This window comes from Podarcis filfolensis (genome assembly GCF_964270895.1).
Source record: "Podarcis filfolensis genome assembly, chromosome: 13".
Lineage (NCBI taxonomy): Eukaryota > Metazoa > Chordata > Lepidosauria > Squamata > Lacertidae > Podarcis > Podarcis filfolensis.
This window is the reverse complement of record NC_139615.1, coordinates 9163759-9181683: the sequence shown is the minus strand read 5'-3', so window position 1 is coordinate 9181683 and position 17925 is coordinate 9163759. Positions and strand designations below refer to the sequence as shown.

At 41.1% G+C, this 17925-nt stretch overlaps 3 protein-coding genes across 3 annotated transcripts; all 3 read right to left on the bottom strand.

Annotated features, from left to right (window-relative positions):
- Positions 1 to 4817: 4817 nt before the first annotated feature.
- On the bottom strand, positions 4818 to 5735 carry LOC310747160 (olfactory receptor 6X1-like; the record flags this gene model as incomplete). The annotated part of the gene is made up of 1 exon (XM_083581514.1): positions 4818 to 5735. One exon carries the CDS (start codon positions 5733 to 5735, stop codon positions 4818 to 4820), a length of 918 nt encoding a protein of 305 aa, XP_083437640.1.
- A 3925-nt stretch (positions 5736 to 9660) lies between these two features.
- Positions 9661 to 10611, bottom strand: LOC310748689 (olfactory receptor 6X1-like; the record flags this gene model as incomplete). Its single annotated transcript, XM_083584533.1, has 1 exon — positions 9661 to 10611. The coding sequence occupies one exon, from the start codon at positions 10609 to 10611 to the stop codon at positions 9661 to 9663; it is 951 nt and encodes a 316-aa protein (XP_083440659.1).
- A 4073-nt stretch (positions 10612 to 14684) lies between these two features.
- On the bottom strand, positions 14685 to 15745 carry LOC310747146 (olfactory receptor 6X1-like; the record flags this gene model as incomplete). The annotated part of the gene is made up of 1 exon (XM_083581498.1): positions 14685 to 15745. One exon carries the CDS (start codon positions 15743 to 15745, stop codon positions 14804 to 14806), a length of 942 nt encoding a protein of 313 aa, XP_083437624.1. The 3' UTR covers positions 14685 to 14803.
- Between the last annotated feature and the right edge of the window lie 2180 nt (positions 15746 to 17925).

The window sequence follows — 17925 nt, the reverse complement described above, 5'->3', positions numbered from 1 at the left end:
GTGACTATGGGGTTGTGGTGCTCATCTTGCTTTCAGGCCGAGGGAGCCAGTATTCCAGTTCATGAGACCAGCATAACTAAACTGCTACTCGCACAATGGAACACCTTGACGGAAGCCAATGATGGAAGCCAGAGTGCACAGAAATGCCGTTTACCTTCCCACCACAGTGGAACCTATTTATCTATTTGCACTAGTGTGCTTTTGAACTGCTAGGTTGGCAGGAGCTGGGGCAGAGCAACGGGAACTCACTCCGTCGCAGGGATTCGAACCACTGACATTCAGATTGGCAAGCCCAAGAGGCTCAGTGGTTTAGACCACAGCACCACCCTTCTGACAAAAGTGCAATCTGAAAAGGCACAACCCAGGTGCCGCTTTACTGAGAATCAAGTCAAAGATATTCATATATCCACAGTCTATAAAGACACATTCCCCCAAGACCCGCGTGCACCTTCACATGTAGTCAGGAAGCAATATCCACAAGGAACGGCCAAGATCTCAATTCTGTTCCTTAAGACTGTGTGAGCATATTCTCTCCCGTCCCACATTTTGTATCTTCTTGTCTCACAAGAGAAGGAGACTTCCCACATCTCTTCAAGCCAATTAAAAAAACTAATTAATGTTGAGTAAGTTTTCTTTTTAAAAAAAGATGAGATGAAACTTCAGGGTAATTCCATGAGCGACTAACTTAACACCTGTAAGATTATTTCCATAATAGTTTGTAGCTGGCATCTGTCTGCTTCAAGAGACAATGGAGGAGTGAGCCTTTAGGGGTGAGGCCAAGTTGCTGGAAGGTTACAGCGCCTGCTGTGGCTGTAGAGAGTGATATGGGAGAGACATGTTTTATTGCAGCTGGGACAGATGAAAGTGTCATGTTGTGCTGCAGCAGGTTTTCTTCTCTCTGCACTTCTCCCAGCAGTCATTCCTCCTCTGGTCACTGCTATGGATGCCCAACCTGACTGCCAGGAATGAGCCTGTTCCACTAGGAGGAGGATGAAGCGGATCAAAGAAGTCCAAAGAGTCGGCGAATGGCAAGGCTGCTAGACAGGAAGCAAAACAAGAGATGTAAGGGGTGACAGTTCAACATATTCTGTAGGAACCGGAAGAATTCTTCAGAAGGGTCATGTTGAGTGATAATGCCAGCGGCTTTGTTAGAGCTGTCCAGAACTATCTGTTTGTTTTTGCAATAAATCCTCCTTTTAATTACCTACGCTTACTGTGTTATCAAGCTGGGCTCCTGGGCTCCTGACACTGATTGTCTGACTCCAGGCACAGTGGTTGTCTGCAAGAGATCCCACATGGCAGGGTAGATGTTGTCAGCCTTCATGTCACTTTTGCAGAGATCTTTGTAACATAGAGTTGGTCTGCCAGTGGGCCTGGTGCCTGAAGCCAGCTCCCTGTGGAGCGCATTCTTGAGGTACCTGCCATCTTTTATGGTGTGGACATGTAGATGTCCCTAAGATATCTTTGGGGAAAAGATAAATGAAAGGATAAATGTTTTCTGGCAAGTGACATTTGGCCAATGTAACATGGCCAACATAGTGTGTGACAGTTCATTGATAGACACCCAGAAATAAATGCTCCAGACCAAAACGCTATGCACATGATGCTTTACTGTGCATTCACAAGTTTCAGGTCACCATACAATCTTTGTGGGAAGTTGTAATGCCTGTGGGAATTTACTCATAGCTGTGGCCATACCCTAATGATTTCTTTCGTTTCAAAACAATATTTATCATCATTTGCAGGGAAGACAAATGTCACAGAATTCCATTTTTAAGAAGAGAATTCCATATTAATGACTATATTGCATGACCTATCAAACGAAAATAATCTTGTGTGAGACCTCTGAAGAAGAACCCAACCATCCATTTCCAATGATAGACCAATACAATTAATTCAAGCAATTAGAGCCTAATACCCATTTTACTTGCCCAGGAGATTTAATGGCACAATATAATTGCAATTAAGTATTGCTTCATTGCTGCCAGGAGGAGAAAGAGAGGGAGAGGAATTGCAAACATTTCCATCTTAGTGCATAATTGTTTACAAGACATTGGGGGCGGGGGTCCTATAGTAAGAACTGGTTTGGTTGCAGCAGATCTCCATCTTAGCTGGCTGCTTCTTGACTCAGCTGGCTTGAGCTGGTCTTAAGTACCCAACCCAGGTTCAGTTGAAGGTTCAGTTGAAGATACACAGGTACAACTTGTCATCCTGACTACTTATAAATTCTGCAAAAGGGGTTTCTGGGGGGTGTAGCAGAGACAGGACCAAAGGGGTGGTAGGTGGCTTAGGCTGGATCCCAACCTAGAATCATAGAATCATAGAGTTGGAATAGACCACAAGGGCCATCGAGTCCAACCCCCTGCCAAGCAGGAAACACCATCAGAGCACTCCTGACATATGGTTGTCAAGCCTCTGCTTAAAGACCTCCAAAGAAGGAGACTCCACCACACTCCTTGGCAGCAAATTCCACTGTCGAACAGCTCTTACTGTCAGGAAGTTCTTCCTAATGTTTAGGTGGAATCTTCTTTCTTGTAGTTTGGATCCATTGCTCCGTGTCCGCTTCTCTGGAGCAGCAGAAAACAACCTTTCTCCCTCCTCTATGTGACATCCTTTTATATATTTGAACATGGCTATCATATCACCCCTTAACCTCCTCTTCTCCAGGCTAAACATGCCCAGCTCCCTTAGCCGTTCCTCATAAGGCATCGTTTCCAGGCCTTTGACCATTTTGGTTGCCCTCCTCTGGACACGTTCCAGTTTGTCAGTGTCCTTCTTGAACTGTGGTGCCCAGAACTGGACACAGTACTCCAGGTGAGGTCTGACCAGAGCAGAATACAGTGGCACTATTATTTCCCTTGATCTAGATGCTATACTCCTATTGATGCAGCCCAGAATTGCATTGGCTTTTTTAGCTGCCACATCACACTGTTGGCTCATGTCAAGTTTGTGGTCAACCAAGACTCCTAGATCCTTTTCACATGTACTGCTCTCAAGCCAGGTGTCACCCATCTTGTATTTGTGCCTCTCATTTTTTTTGCCCAAGTGCAATACTTTACATTTCTCCCTGTTAAAGTTCATCTTGTTTGTTTTGGCCCAGTTCTCTAATCTGTCAAGGTCGTTTTGAAGTGTGATCCTGTCCTCTGGGGTGTTAGCCACCCCTCCCAGTTTGGTGTCATCTGCAAATTTGATCAGGATGCCCTTGAGTCCATCATCCAAGTCATTGATAAAGATGTTGATAAACCTGTTTAGCTTGATCATGTGACCTGGCAACCTGGCATTGAACCTTATTTTAAAGGCTTGTTCTACCTTTGTCGGGTGGAGCAGCAGCAGCACCCCTGAGGCTGAACAGGTTTGGGATTTGAGGCAACTATACACCAGCTTAATTTACACCAGTTTGCTTTTCACCAACTTTTTCTGCATAGGATAGTTCCCTATAATTTAATTCAGTGCAGATTGCAAGGTTATTGCTATTTATTTTAGGTCTCCCCAAGTTGAGAGGTTTGATTATGAGCCCGGGGTAATATATTCATTTATTTAAGTGAACTCTGCCCTTACAACAAACACCCACTTATAAAAAGTACAATATCAAACAGCATGAAAATTTTATGACATAAGTAAAATATTTCCATTACTCTATATACAAATCCTGCTTGCATCACCCTCTTGTGCATAAACAAAAGGGATGAAGCTGCAAATAGTAAGTCATCATGCATGTGATTTAGCAAACCAGCTTAATATGGAAACATACACAGTTTTTCTGTTTTTAGAACAAATTTTCGTTCAGTTGCAATTCCTGGTGCCCACGTACAAGTCTGTGAACATGAATGCAGTAAGAGTGGGGTGGGGTGGGCAGCAAGGCGAAAAGGGGACAAGTCTTCTCCGTCTTTGATAGTTCTTTTGGGAAGGGAATTTCAACAGATGTCATGTAATCTGCACTAATGCAAGTGTGGAGCCAGTGTTCCTAGGGAGAGCAGTCCATGACTGAAGCGGCAATACAGTGGTACCTTGGTTCTCAAACTCAATCCATTCCAGACTTTAAAAAACAACTCCCAAAAAAGCAATTTAACATGAATTTTACTATCTAGTGAGACCATTAATCCATAAAATGAAAGTGATAAACAATGTCCTGCAGTCACACAATCAACCAAACTGTAGCTGAACTGGGTTCCGCACAGTCACAAAAACAAAACAAAAAAGCCGCAAAAACAAAAACACAAAATAAATAGCAAAAACAGACAGACCTCAGCGTAACACTCACAACGGAAGTGTGACACTCAAAATGGAGCATGTTCAGCTTCCAAAAAAAGTTCACAAACCGGAACACTTACTTCCAGGTTTGCAGTGTTGGGGTTCCAAGTTGTTTGAGAACCAAGGCGTTTGAGAACCAAGGTATCACTGTACTGAGACTACTCTCTTACCAAGAATATACACATATTTCCCCAATAACCAACCACCCCACCCCTCATAAGTATATTGTGTGGTTACTAGATGATTCACGTGATTCAGGCCAGTCATCTCAAGCAAAGAGTCCATACAGAGTGTCCTGGAGTTCAATTTTTCCCTCATCTCTTCTCTTGAAAGGGATGGTTGAGTAGAACAGTCATTTCAAAGTCAGTCCCATTTCAAGGAAGGCAGACACAATCTTATCTTGTGCTTGTGACCATAACAAGGGGGCAGGCAAAGCTGTCCAATCCCCACTGAAAACACCATGCAAACAGAAGTAAAACATGTTACTACTAAAATCATTCTGGAAATACAGTACCACAGCTGGAAAATATATCACAATACTGCCACCAGCTACTCCCTGCGGCACTTCACTTTGTTATAGCTTTCCACAAGGCAGATTTCACCTCTTTATTCCGTATGGTGTATATGAAAGGGTTCAGCAATGGGGTTAATACCGTGTTGAGAACAGAGACCACTTTGTTGCTGTGGACGGAGGAGTGTGCCGTGGGCCTCAAGTACATGAAGAGAACAGCTCCATAAAATATGGTGACCACCGTGAGATGGGAAGCGCAAGTGGAGAAGGCTTTCTGTCGTCCCTTGCTGGAAGGAATCCTCAAAATGGTTGAGATGATGTAGATGTAGGAGACCACAGTGAAGAGAAAGGAACTTGGGATTATGCTGGCTGTCCCCAACAAACCAAGGAATTCAATGAGGCTGGTGTCTGCACAGGCCAATTTCAAAATGGGGCCAACGTCGCAGTAGTAATGGTCAATGGTGTTGCCAGCACAAAATGGCAATTTCAGTATCAAAGCTGCCTGACTGAAGATAACTACAAATCCCAGTGACCAGGAACCCAGTGTCAACAGTAAGCAGAGGTTTTTGGTCATAATTGTGGTGTAATGTAAAGGTTTGCATATGGCAATGTATCTATCAAAGGACATGATGGAGAGGATGAGAAATTCAGTGATGCCAAGGAAGAAGTGGAAGAAGGACTGTACCACACAACAATGGAGGCAGATAGTGGTCCTGGCTATCAAGAAGGTCTCCATCATTTTAGGGATGACAGTGGTTGTGTACCAGATCTCAAGGAAAGAAAGATTGCTCAGGAAGAAATACATTGGGGTCTGGAGCTGCTTGCTGACTCTCACGATGATGATGATGAGGCCGTTCCCTGCCAAGGTGAGAATGTATATGACAAGGATGAGTACAAACAGTGACAGGTGCCACCGCCGAAGAGTTGGGAAGCCCAGAAGAATGAACTCACGCACTGATGTGTCATTTGCCATATTTGACTCATGTCTTAGGAAGAAAAACATGTGAATGAACAAATGAACGAGCAAAAGGATTAGGCAACTTTTAAAACTAACAAAAGCACTCCTACAAGAATGCAGAGGGAGAGCAAGAAGATGGACACAGGGTTCATTGACATGATTAAGCTCAGTAGATTTTAGCAGGAGCAATCCATATTTATTCTTGTTATTTATTAAATTTATATAGCACCTTTCATCACAAGATCTCAGAAGGTTGACAGAATAAGTTACAAGATAAAAACACATGTAAATAATTAAGAAAAAAACAACTAAATAGTAATCCAAGTTTGTTCCAGGGTAGTCATATTCAAAAGAAGTGAATGTGCAGTGTGACATCAAAACATTAATGGTGGGATTCATCCAATGAATTTTGTGAGTGGGAGCCCAGCACAATAGGTTGTTTTCCCCTCCCCTCTCCTCATGAGTCCTCCCCACTATGCCTCAGTCTGAAACTGACTCTGGGAACAGTTCGGACACCCCCCAGAACAGCATACAAGAGGAGCAGGAGTCATTTTATCTGGCAAACTTATATGCTTGCACAGACTGAACATTTGTAATAGTGCAGTGTGTTGAATTCTACCCTACCTGCCATTTTAAAATGCCCATGGTGAGTAGAGTGAAAGATAACCTGCATTTTGGACTCTTTGAGTTGAAAACCTTGTTGGGAATATGGAGAAGTTATGTATATTGAGGTGGGAGGGTGTGGGAGCTGTATCTTTTGGGAAACATTGAACGAAACATTTTGGGAAAATTGAAGTCCAATAAATATGACAATATTTGGAGATGACTTGCCTGAAACCTTTTGCTAGGTGGAGTCATTTGCAATCTACTGTATGAACTATCCTAGCTGATAGTTTTTCATGTCATCTTGTGAAGGTAAATGACATTCCCTGAACTAGAAAATATCTGAAGTTTTATTGGGTTGGATCCTGGAAAAAGGTTTTAGATGCACCAGTATGGTTGCATGGCTTATTACAAGTAGTATTAGTATTAATATTAGTATTAGCCCAGGGTAGCAAACAAGAAAACATGCAATTAAAGAAATGCTAAATATCAAAAAACAATTAAAACTTAATCCAAATTTATCTGAATATTCAGCCCCCTCAAGCTGTCAGACATAAAGTTTAAAAGGAAGAACATCCTAAATCTGCCCCATAGCCCATATAATGCATTTCAGTTAATATAATGACAACAATTAATGTGGATCACCCACAAAACAGGAGAGAATACTCACATCCCTTTGTGTACTTAGCATTTCCTCTTCTTTAAGAATCTTTCAGATGTCCAAGGCAAAGAAAACTCGTGTAGTACCTCAGAAGAAGAACCCATCAAGTGATTCGCAATGTTTTAAGTAACCGATCAAGCAATATAGTTATTACTTCAGCTAATTAAAGCTGAATCTGTGTTTTACTTAACCCAGGGGATTATAATGTTACAAGATAAAGCACAATTAGCTACTGCTCAACGGGTTGGTTTTTTAATAATAATTAAAACACCAAGTGAGTGTAAGTTCCGACCCAGGTCAATGTGTAGGTTTTCCAGGGTTGCACACAGTGTCATCAGGAGCAGACATGCAGACTACAAAAAGGAAATGGTTCCATTCAGTTTTATGAATGACAAACGCCCTCATGGCTAGCAAAAGGGCTCACAACCAATGTTGTGAAGACTGCCAAAGAAATTCAAAATGAATGCCTGCTTGGCTTCAGCCACAATAGGGAATATAATGAATTACTAATCAACAATGGTTCACTGCAACCTAATGGGGCACAAAGGAGTATGGCCAATCCTCTATTCTTTGGGCAGAAGCAAGTTGTTGTTTTATTATTTGTGATGGGTTGTTTTTTTTTTGCATTGGCAATGCCATGCTTCTGATTGAAGGAAGAATCTTAAGCGTGTTCAGCCCTAGACTTGCCCTGACATCCCTCCCCATTTGAGATTTGTAGCACATAAATATATGCAGGGATTCCCAAACTTTTTGGGGCCCAGGGACATACTGGGAAAACTAAGAAACTGTCTTGGGTGCTACAAAATATCCCTTTCACAGAATAGAAAATAGTGATCCCAGGAATATCGTTCCCCCCACAACAGAAAAAAACACACACCTATAAAGTCCCCACATCCATACCTAAACATACAAAAAATCAGGAACTCCCCCGCCAAAAAAAATATAATTGGATACCCACTCAACAAAGAAAAAGGCATCAACAGCAATGGAAATAACAGGAGGGGCAAGAGGCATCGGTGAGTTACAAGGAAGATGTCTCTGGGTATTATGGGGTCCACGAGTGCCAGAGGGAATGTTGATTCCAATTTCCATATGCAGTCTTTTTCAGCAACCATTGACAAAGCATGATTAGCTACTTCATAGTAGAATCAGATACAAGCATACATAAATCAGCATTTATGATATGGCTGATAAGGCTATGTTAAGGCTACCCTTGCTTGAAACCCTGGATAGCTGCTGGTAATAAGCAATACTGAGCTCAACGGGAAAGTGGTCTGACAGGGTATGAGGAAGCTCTACAGAAATCATCTCCATGGGAAATAAGCTTGCAGTGTGCTGTCGATTTTTGTTGTTTCTTTTTTAAATCAGCCTAGTGAGACATGCAAATGTTCATTATTTGGGAGGTAGTTGGTCGTCCATCAAAGCAGCACTAGGGAACCTCCTGGGTCCAGAAAGTGTCCTTCTTCCTCAGACCACAAGCACTTTCCCACACCATCAGGTTACAGACAGGTAAAAGGTGTGGCTGAGCCAGGAGGAACAGGTTGTGATGGCTTATCTTGGGCTGAGCTAAGGTTGGGAGCTGAACGCTGGTTGAGTGCAGCTGATCTGGGAATAAACTTTCTGAGCCAGAGAGCCACTGCATCCTAAGATGCTTATCTTGGTAGATTGTGCCATAGGACTACACCCTAAGATTCACTGGGATAAGCAGAGGTTGGTCTCTGGTTGAGTTTGAGCTCCGCCATGGCTACACAGATTGAAGTTCCTCAGCTCAGCCTGAGATACACCACTGTAAGTCCTCCAATTTGTCTCAGCTGGGTCTCAAATTAGGTGTGAATGCTCCTTCCATTAGTCAGGATATTCTTCCTTCTGTTATCTAAAATCACACTGCTGAAAATAATGACAGATGTTACTGAGGGCAGCTGGTGACTTTCACTTGGGAAAAACGTATGGTGGAATCATTTTTTAAGCATAAATGGGAGGGATAAGGAGGCCACTGGAGAACATGACTATCTATTCTGTGCTAATCAGAAGACTCCATTCAGAAGCCATTTTGAAGATTGGTAGAATAGCTCAATTCAGCTTGGGCTAATTTGGAGGCTACCCAGTTTGGCTCAAGGGTCTTGGTCTGCTTCACTCCCCCTAAGACACACTTGCATCAGAATAAGTTAAACTGGAAACAATGGTTCTTAGTTTTGAGTTGACATATGTAGCATTGTACTATTGGATTGTCTTATTTTTGCACAAGATCAATGAGTCAAAAACAGAACTTTGCTTTAAAGAAGAGTGACTACCTAATGAGTATTGCTACTTTAACTCTCCAATCTTATTATAAGGTGCAAAAGAGTAACTACAGCAGATATTAAATGGTAGGTGAGTTTTTTTGGGGGGTGGAGGTTACAATCAAATCTTGAATATATGCTCAGAGTGCCTTGTTGAGAATTTTGTAAGTGGACATAGAAATTGCTTTGCCCCAATCCACCCAAAACCTGAAACCTGAAATGATGGCTCTGCATAAATGTGTCTCGGTGTTTGAAATCTCACATCAGGAAAGTTGCCTACCAACCTTGTATTTTGTTGATTTATTAATAATAGGCTTTATATAGACACAAAATTTAAAAGCAAGCATAAATCTGCAACCACCACACCATAAATGTACATAGTTTGGAATGTATATTTTTAAAAGTCGTACTTGAGAAATCCTCTTCTCTTGTGTATTGCGCTCCGGACTGCCTCTTTGACCTCTGTGTTCCTGATTGTGTATATGAAAGGGTTCAGCATTGGAGTGAGGGTAGTGTTCAGTACTGCCACTGCCCTTGTTAGACGAGATGAGGAATGAACATTGGGTCTCACGTACATGAAGACAAGAGCTCCATACAACATGGACACTACAATCAGGTGAGACGTGCAAGTGGAGAATGCCTTCTTACGCCCTGTGGCTGAAGGTATGCGGAGGATGGTGGAGATGATGAAGACGTAAGACACTGCAGTGAGGATCAAGGTCATGATGACAATCAGGATGGAGCTCAACAGTCCCAGAGATTCAATCAAGTGGGTATCTGTACAGGCTAGGCTTAAGATGGGACCGATATCACAGTAGAAATGGTCAACAATGTTGGACCCACAGAAAGGCAGCCTCCACACAATGATGGACTGAGGAAACATAATTATGAATGCTACATACCAGGTGGCAAAAGACATCTGAATGCAAACATGCTTTGTCATAATCATTGGGTACTGAAGTGGCCTGCATATGGCCAAATAGCGGTCAAAAGCCATAGCTGTGAGGATGAAAAGCTCTGTGCTGCCCAGGATGAAGTGGAAAAATCCCTGGGCCATACAGCAAGCAAAACTAATAGCAGTCTTTTTCTGCAAAAGCGTTTGCAGCATTTTTGGTACAACGGTTGTTGTGTAGCAGATTTCCAGAAATGCAAGATTGCACAGGAAAATGTACATTGGGGTTTGAAGTCTTGGCTCAATGGTTACAATGATGAGGATGAACCCATTGCCTACAATGGCTATGATGTACATGAATAAACCAATTACAAAAAACACTCCATGTAATTCGTGCAGAAAAGGGATCCCCAGCAGAATAAATTCAGTCACTGTCGATGCATTCATCACCTCCATGTTAGCAAACACACAAATGCACACAGCCCAAATAATCCACTAGTATGGCTCTGAAGATATCCAATATTTTTAAAATCCACAAAGAAGCCTTCTTCAGAACAACTGTCATGGAAATTGGGGGTGTAGGAAAAAACAAACAAATACGTATTCAGATATTTTGGAGTGAACTTCTATTCATCAGGATGTTCTCGCTTTTCTACAGTGAAAGATAAATGTTGTTGTATCAACTGGAGCTTTTCAGTTAACATATAATCAAATTTAGGAATGGCCAAAATATGCCCCAGCCTACAATAAAGTATTTAAATCAATCAGATTTGTTCATGACTGCTTTAAAAGTAATATTAGGGAGGTAGGAAGTGTTTGATGGAAACAGTGCCAGTGGAAGTGCAAAGCCTGAATGTCGCCCCCAACCCAGTACTGTATTGTTGCATCTTTCAGATTGCTAATTCAATTCACCGCTTTATCTATCTCCCCGCCCTCCTTCCCTTCCTTCCTTCTACTGTAATTTTGGTTTAGAGTAAACCTCATTGAACTATGTGGGACTTAAGAGAACATTTACATATTATTATTCTGCATATCCTACTCTCTCTCTTCCTCTCTCACATACACCTTGCAATCTGCCTATATCAGCTTGGTTGGAGGCAAAACCCACAAGAATTTGAGGCTGTTGATCAGAATGGAAGGAAGGAAATGAGAAGATCATAACAAAACGGGGGGGGGGGAGGAGGTAGAAAGAGGGGAGAAGATGGAAAAGGGGAAGAAAGGGGGGAAATGGAAAAAATGGAAATGGGAGCAAGAAGTAGGAGAGGCAAATAAATAAGGAGAAAGCAATGTGAAAGGAAAGCACCTGCTAGAAAGCTGAACAGAAAGGGACGGCATTAAAAAAAGACAGACAGCATGCCTGGCAGCCAGCAACCTGCTTGTAAAGGACATAGTCTTACCTTTTGCTAAAATTCTGTAGTGAAAATGACAACACAGTTAAGATGCTTTGCCTTAATCCACAAATGGTTCTATGGTCTGCATCTTGCATTCCATATGTTTCCACAGTATCCCAAAGGTCAAATGCTTGTTCAATCTCATTCAACTACAAAAGAAATCTGGTGTCTATTCTGCTCTGTCTCTTAGCTGGATGCAGAATCCTCTTGATAAACATGACTTCTGGAGGGATCGCTATTGTATTCAATATTCCAAATGCCCTATTTGTTCACTTTCCAAGAATTTCTCATGGGATATTATACCCCCAAGAACCTATTGATTGCTTAAGGCCATAGGCATTAATATCGCTATAGTGTGATATTTCTGCCCTTCCATTCACCTCCATTCCCTTCTCCCCACAGAAATCTTGGTATAGTTATACATTAATTCCAGTGAGAATGACTTCTTTAAAGGTAAACAACCCTTCCTCTAGGGCAGTGATCCCCAAATGGATGTCCTTCAGATGTTTTGGATTATTATTCTGCAGAGCCCTTCTGCAAATGGAAGGAGCCATTTTTTATTCGCTCTGTTTTCTTATATTCCCCCCCCCTTAGGTTTGTACAAATTTTTCTTTTATGTTCTCCTGCCACGCATATGCTCTATTGTGTGTGTGTGTTGTGTGTGTGTGTGTGTGTGTGTGTGTGTGTGCATCTGTTGCTTTTTCCTCTCTTTTAGAAGATATCTGAAGGCAGCCCTGTTTAGGGAAGCTTTTAATGTTTTTTTTTTTATAATATTTTTATTTTTTCCATATAAACACAACATACATAAACATACAAAGACAAAAACAAAACAAAAAACATGTACCATCTCATATCCTAATTTCTTATACCTTTCTTCCCCGACTTCCTCATGCCTCCCTTTTCTGTATTCCAAATTCTTATCGATTGCTCAGCAAATCTTTCCTTATTTTAATTTAAATTTAGACTAGTCTTCCTTATTCTCCTTGTCTTAACCATAGCTAATAGTAACCATTTACTTTCCAGTCCATCATCATTCTAACTTTCATTAATTTTGTAATATTTCTTTAAATAGTCTTTAAATTTTTTCCATTCTTCTTGCGCTGCTTCTCTTCCCTGGTTTCGGATTCTGCTCGTCATTTCCGCCAGTCCCATGTAGTCTATCACCTTCATCTGCCATTCTTCCAGTGTGGGTAGCTCTTGCGTCTTCCAGTACTTCGCAATGAGGGAAGCTTTTAATGTTTAATAGAATATTGTATTTTAATATTTTGTTGGAAGCCGCCCAGAGTGGCTGGGGAAACCCAGCCAGATGGGCGGGGTATAAATAATTTATTATTATTATTATTATTATTATTATTATTATTATTATTATTATTCCAACTCCAGCTTTAATTCACTTGGTTAAAGTTTCATGCTCCTTTCTTCAGCATCAGAGTACCTGTGATTCTATTCTATGAATTCTTGCTCTCTTGCATGATTAATATTTTTTATAAAGGTTATCTCTCTTCCCTCTATACATCTGGTACCCCCCCTCCACTCAACTGAACCTGCCTTTCAATCAAGGAAGTTCTCAGCTGTGATGCCCATTGGCAGCCTATTATTACTCCTTTACCCTGGGGTATCTCCTACACATCACCAGTTTTCGGAATGATTCCCCACAAAACTCTAGGTTAACCCAGTTGGGGCTGGGAGGATGACCCTGGAGAGCCACTGTTAGTGGAGACAGTTGTGAGCTAATGGCCTAACTTAGTGTAAGGCACCTTCCTCCTTTCCGTGGGGTTCTGTTTCTAGTGTCCCTATTCCCTCCCTCTCCCACAATAGTTCTAATGTTAGGGCTTATCTACTCTTCTTTTTGTTGTGTGCCTTGTCCAAGCAGTTTGCCTCTTTCTAGGCATGGGTCTGAACAGTTTTGCCTTTGTCCCAATTGCTCTCCCCTGGAAAAATCTGTTCTTTAGTGCTGTCTGCAATCTGCAGAAAACCCTATTGTTGTTTATTCCAATTTAGCACTAAAAAAATAGGGTTTCCCCAGGGGAGAGGTGGCAAAGCAAAAGGAGGTGTGTATAAGCCGCTAGTCTGTTTCTTTCTCAATTTGCATAAGAGTGGAGGCAAATCTATTCAAAATGAATTTACTCAAGGCATTCGGTGGCTCCGACTCTATCAAGCTTTGCTTGTCTTGGACCATTTCTTAATATCAAGTGTCCACTTGCACCCAAAATACTTCTGCATTGTCTTTTTTAAACACCCACCCACCCACCCCTTAAAGCTAATTATATGGCAATTTATACACAAAAATCAGTACGTTGCACACATAATACAAATAATATGCTGTGCTATATTTATTATTCATAACTGAATAAACATATTAATGCCTAATTTTTTCATATAGCTATAGACATTGTTGTATATAATTTTGGTGCTGTTTTTATAGTGTGTGCGTGTGTAATATACAGTATACATAATGTCATTCATATAAAAATATTTGTAACAACGCATATACTTTTCAGGATTTGTTTGTATTTTTAGCAGAGCTAGGAGGGAGGAAAAACCTCACTTGCTTTCCCTTCTGCAGTGACCAAAGGCAGATTCTCACATTCTCCATATCAAGCCTGTCTGTGTGCCTGCAACCAAGCAGTACCTGATTCAGCAGAACATATTCTCTTAGATTGCTCTCTACACAGTAGACCTCGCCAACTGATGCTGAGCAAAATGTTGGCGCTCCGGCCTATAACTCCAAGAAGAAGCCAAACGAGGTTTTTCCTGGCAGATCGGGACAAAGACACCTCTGCTTTAGTAGCTTCCTTTTTAGCCACAATTTTACCTGAAAGGGTTCCTAACAAACCATCCTTTCAGGGAACAGACAGGGTGAAGCAGAATATATAAGTGCACACGATCACAGTGTGACCTTATGATCTTCGATTCAGGTAGGTAGCCATGTTGGTCTGACACAGCCAATATAGATACCTGAAGAAGTTTGCATGCACACGAAAGCTTATACCAAGAACAAACTTGGTCTCTGAGGTGCTATTGGACAATTTTTTAATTTTTTTTATATGTTTCTTATGATCTTTGACAGCTTCCCCCTTGTCCTTTTAATTATCCCAGTGATTTTAAATGTTTTATACTGTGATGCCAAAAAAGGTATTTGATTTGAACCTCACTTCTCATTGAGATTAATGAGAGAAATAGGAATGAGGAGGAACCCATATGCATAATTCCATCAGTAATCTGAACTTCACCAATTCTTCCCTTTGGAATGCATTTTAAATGCCTTCTTTCAGGATCCACCTCTTTTTATGGATTGCACTCCTGACAGCCTCTTTCACTTCTGTGTTCCTTATGGTATATATGAAAGGATTCAACATTGGGGTGAGGATAGTGTTCAAGACTGCTACAACCCTAGTTCCTGGGGATGGGTGCAGGACGCTGGGCCTCACATACACAAAGATGAGAGCACCGTACAAAATAGACACCACAATCAGATGAGACACACAGGTGGAGAATGCCTTCTTGCGCCCTAATGCAGAGGGTATGCGAAGTATGGTTGAGATAATAAAGACATAAGAAAGAATGTTTAAAGAGAAGGTTGAGAGAATAAATAGGATGGAGCTCAACAGTTCCAGCAACTGACTGGGGGTGGTATCAGCACAAGCTATGCTTAGCATGGGGCCAAAATCACAGTAGAAGTGGTCAATGACATTAGAACTGCAGAACGGCAACGTCCACAAGATGGGTAGCTGAAAAATCATAATAATAAATCCCCCATACCAGGTGGCCAGGGACATTTGAATACAAACATTGTTGGTCATAATCATTGGGTACCGAAGTGGCTTGCATATGGCTAAATAGCGGTCAAATGACATGGCTGTGATGATAAAAAGCTCCGTAGTTCCCAGCGTGAAGTGGAAGAAGTTCTGGGCCATGCAACAATAGAAGCAAATAGTGGTCCGTGTTTCTAAAAGGGCCTGCAGCAACTTAGGTACAACTGTAGTGGTGTAGCACATCTCCAGAAAGGCAAGGTTGCTCAAGAAGATGTACATTGGTGTCTGAAGCCTTGGTATGAAGGCCACAATGATGGGGATGCAGCCATTCCCAATGATGGCTACAATATACATGAATAAACCCACAACGAAGAAGATTCTGTGAAGATCAGGTAGTAAAGGAAACCCCAGAAGGATAAATTCAGTCACTGTTGATGTATTCATCACTGGAAATTATCATCAAATAATCCTCAGATGTGTCTTGGAGGACATCCCAAATGTCCATGTATAAGAAGGACCCTGGATTCCCATCTAGGAGAAGGACAACTCTGATCCTAAACCCCCATTGCCTTGCAGGATATCTTCAGGAGAAGAAAATACTAAGGAGAAAACACCACACAAACCCAGAGTGGAATCCCTAAAATGGTTGGATGGCACCTTGTACATCATCTTCTGGCAACTTGTGCAGGCATCTGGTGCCAAACATATCACTCTGCTTTCCTTTGGACCATATCAGTGAGGCTGAGAAGGGGGTCTTGTCATCTGGGCAGTCCAGGACCTCCATACACACTGCCTAAACGTGCACTCCATGGAGGTCACTTCGGTGCTGCTAACACAGTGATAGATGGATGCAAGCAACAAGCTTATATAGAATTAGACTGCCTAGGGATGTTGGGTGGTGGGTGGGTGGGAATGGCATTTCTGTAGTGGAAGTTTATTATTATTATAAAAAAAAATAACCTAACTATGTACCACCAGTTAAAAGTCATTTAAACTGAGGATGCTCAAAATAGCAGTAGAACTTCTAAAATTGATGCAATGTGATTCATTTTAATTAAATCTCAAAAGGAGTATTAGAAAGAAGGGAAAGAATGAACAAATGAACTCATGAAGGAAGGCTTCCTTGGAAGTACCAACAGTATATATCAAGCAAAATTGTAGATTTATTGGACTTTCAAAGATGCAGCAGCTCAAGATGTTATTGTTTTCATATTTAGACAGCAGACTTTTTGACTAGGGAAAAATAGAAGAGAAAGGAAGGAAGGAAGGAAGGAAGGAAGGAAGGAAGGAAGGAAGGAAGGAAGAAAGAAAGAAAGAAAGAAAGAAAGAAAGAAAGAAAGAAAGAAAGAAAGAAAGAGAAAGACTGTTAACCAAATAATTAAGAACATTTAAAGCAAATATGTTGCTTATGGATACCTTATGGTTTGCTTTGAAAATTCAGGATATAAATTTAATAAATACACAAATAATAAATACCCACTTACATAATTTACAAAACCTTAAAACAGTGGTGGTGAATGCTTTACAACCATATTTGATGTTTATGGTCTGTAGACCAACTAAAGTGACAACTTCTGTCATCCCTGGCTATTGGTAATGCTGGGTGGTGGAGAGTAACCTGAGTCCAGGTTACTTGCTAAAAACATGGACGCAAGGGAAGTTAAAAAGACATTTTCAGCAATTAAGGGGGTATTTGGGGATAAGGCCATGATATTAAATTTACACCAAAAGTTATGAAGTTCTCTGACACTTTTCGTGTTAGTGAAATATTCACATGATTTGCATACACTGAAAATATCGCTACTTACTGTTAGGTGGATAATTACCCACTTGTTTTAATAATGGGAAGTTCCTCATGATCTTGAATTTGGAGAAGAAATGTGCTGCAAAAGAAGGAAAAATACAATGCAACCAGCCATTAACGAATAAATAAAAGGAAAAAGAATTGATAACCAAAACACTAAAAAGCAACCTTCAGCAAATGTCAAATGGGCTTCCACACTGACATTTTGTAAAATTAGCCCCACTTAAATAATAGCGATTCCACTCACCCCTAAGTGTTTTTGCTGTACATCTTCCATTCTCTGTTTTTAGAGACGTTTTGGATGGGGATAAATGATTCAAATGCAGGTTTTTCCTAAAATGTTTGAATGTTATCGTTTGTACAGTTTGTAACAAGATGTCCTTCTTGACAGCTTAGCTTTTGTCTTCCAAGAAATTGATTGTTCCATTTGTCCACCTTTTAACAAGAAGCGCTTGTCCAAATCTCTGAACATGGGACTTAAAATACATTTTATTAAATATGTCTTGGAACATAGAAGTCTTCATGTTTCTCAAGGGACATGGCAAACTTCCAATAATGCAGGGTTCTCCAATGGCTATTAACAAGATTCATTAACAGGTAGAAAGTTTTCTGCAGATTGAACTTTGCAAACTCACATGAGAAAGGCAAATGGGAAGGTGGCTTACTCATCTGCCGAATACCCATTTGGGGAATTTCAAGACTTCCTTAATAAAAGCCAACTAATACTTTAGAATAGCTTTCCCAGATCTGGTCCCCTTGGCTATGTCTCCCATTATCCCTGATCATCAGCCATGCTGACTGGGGCTGTTGAAAGTTGTAG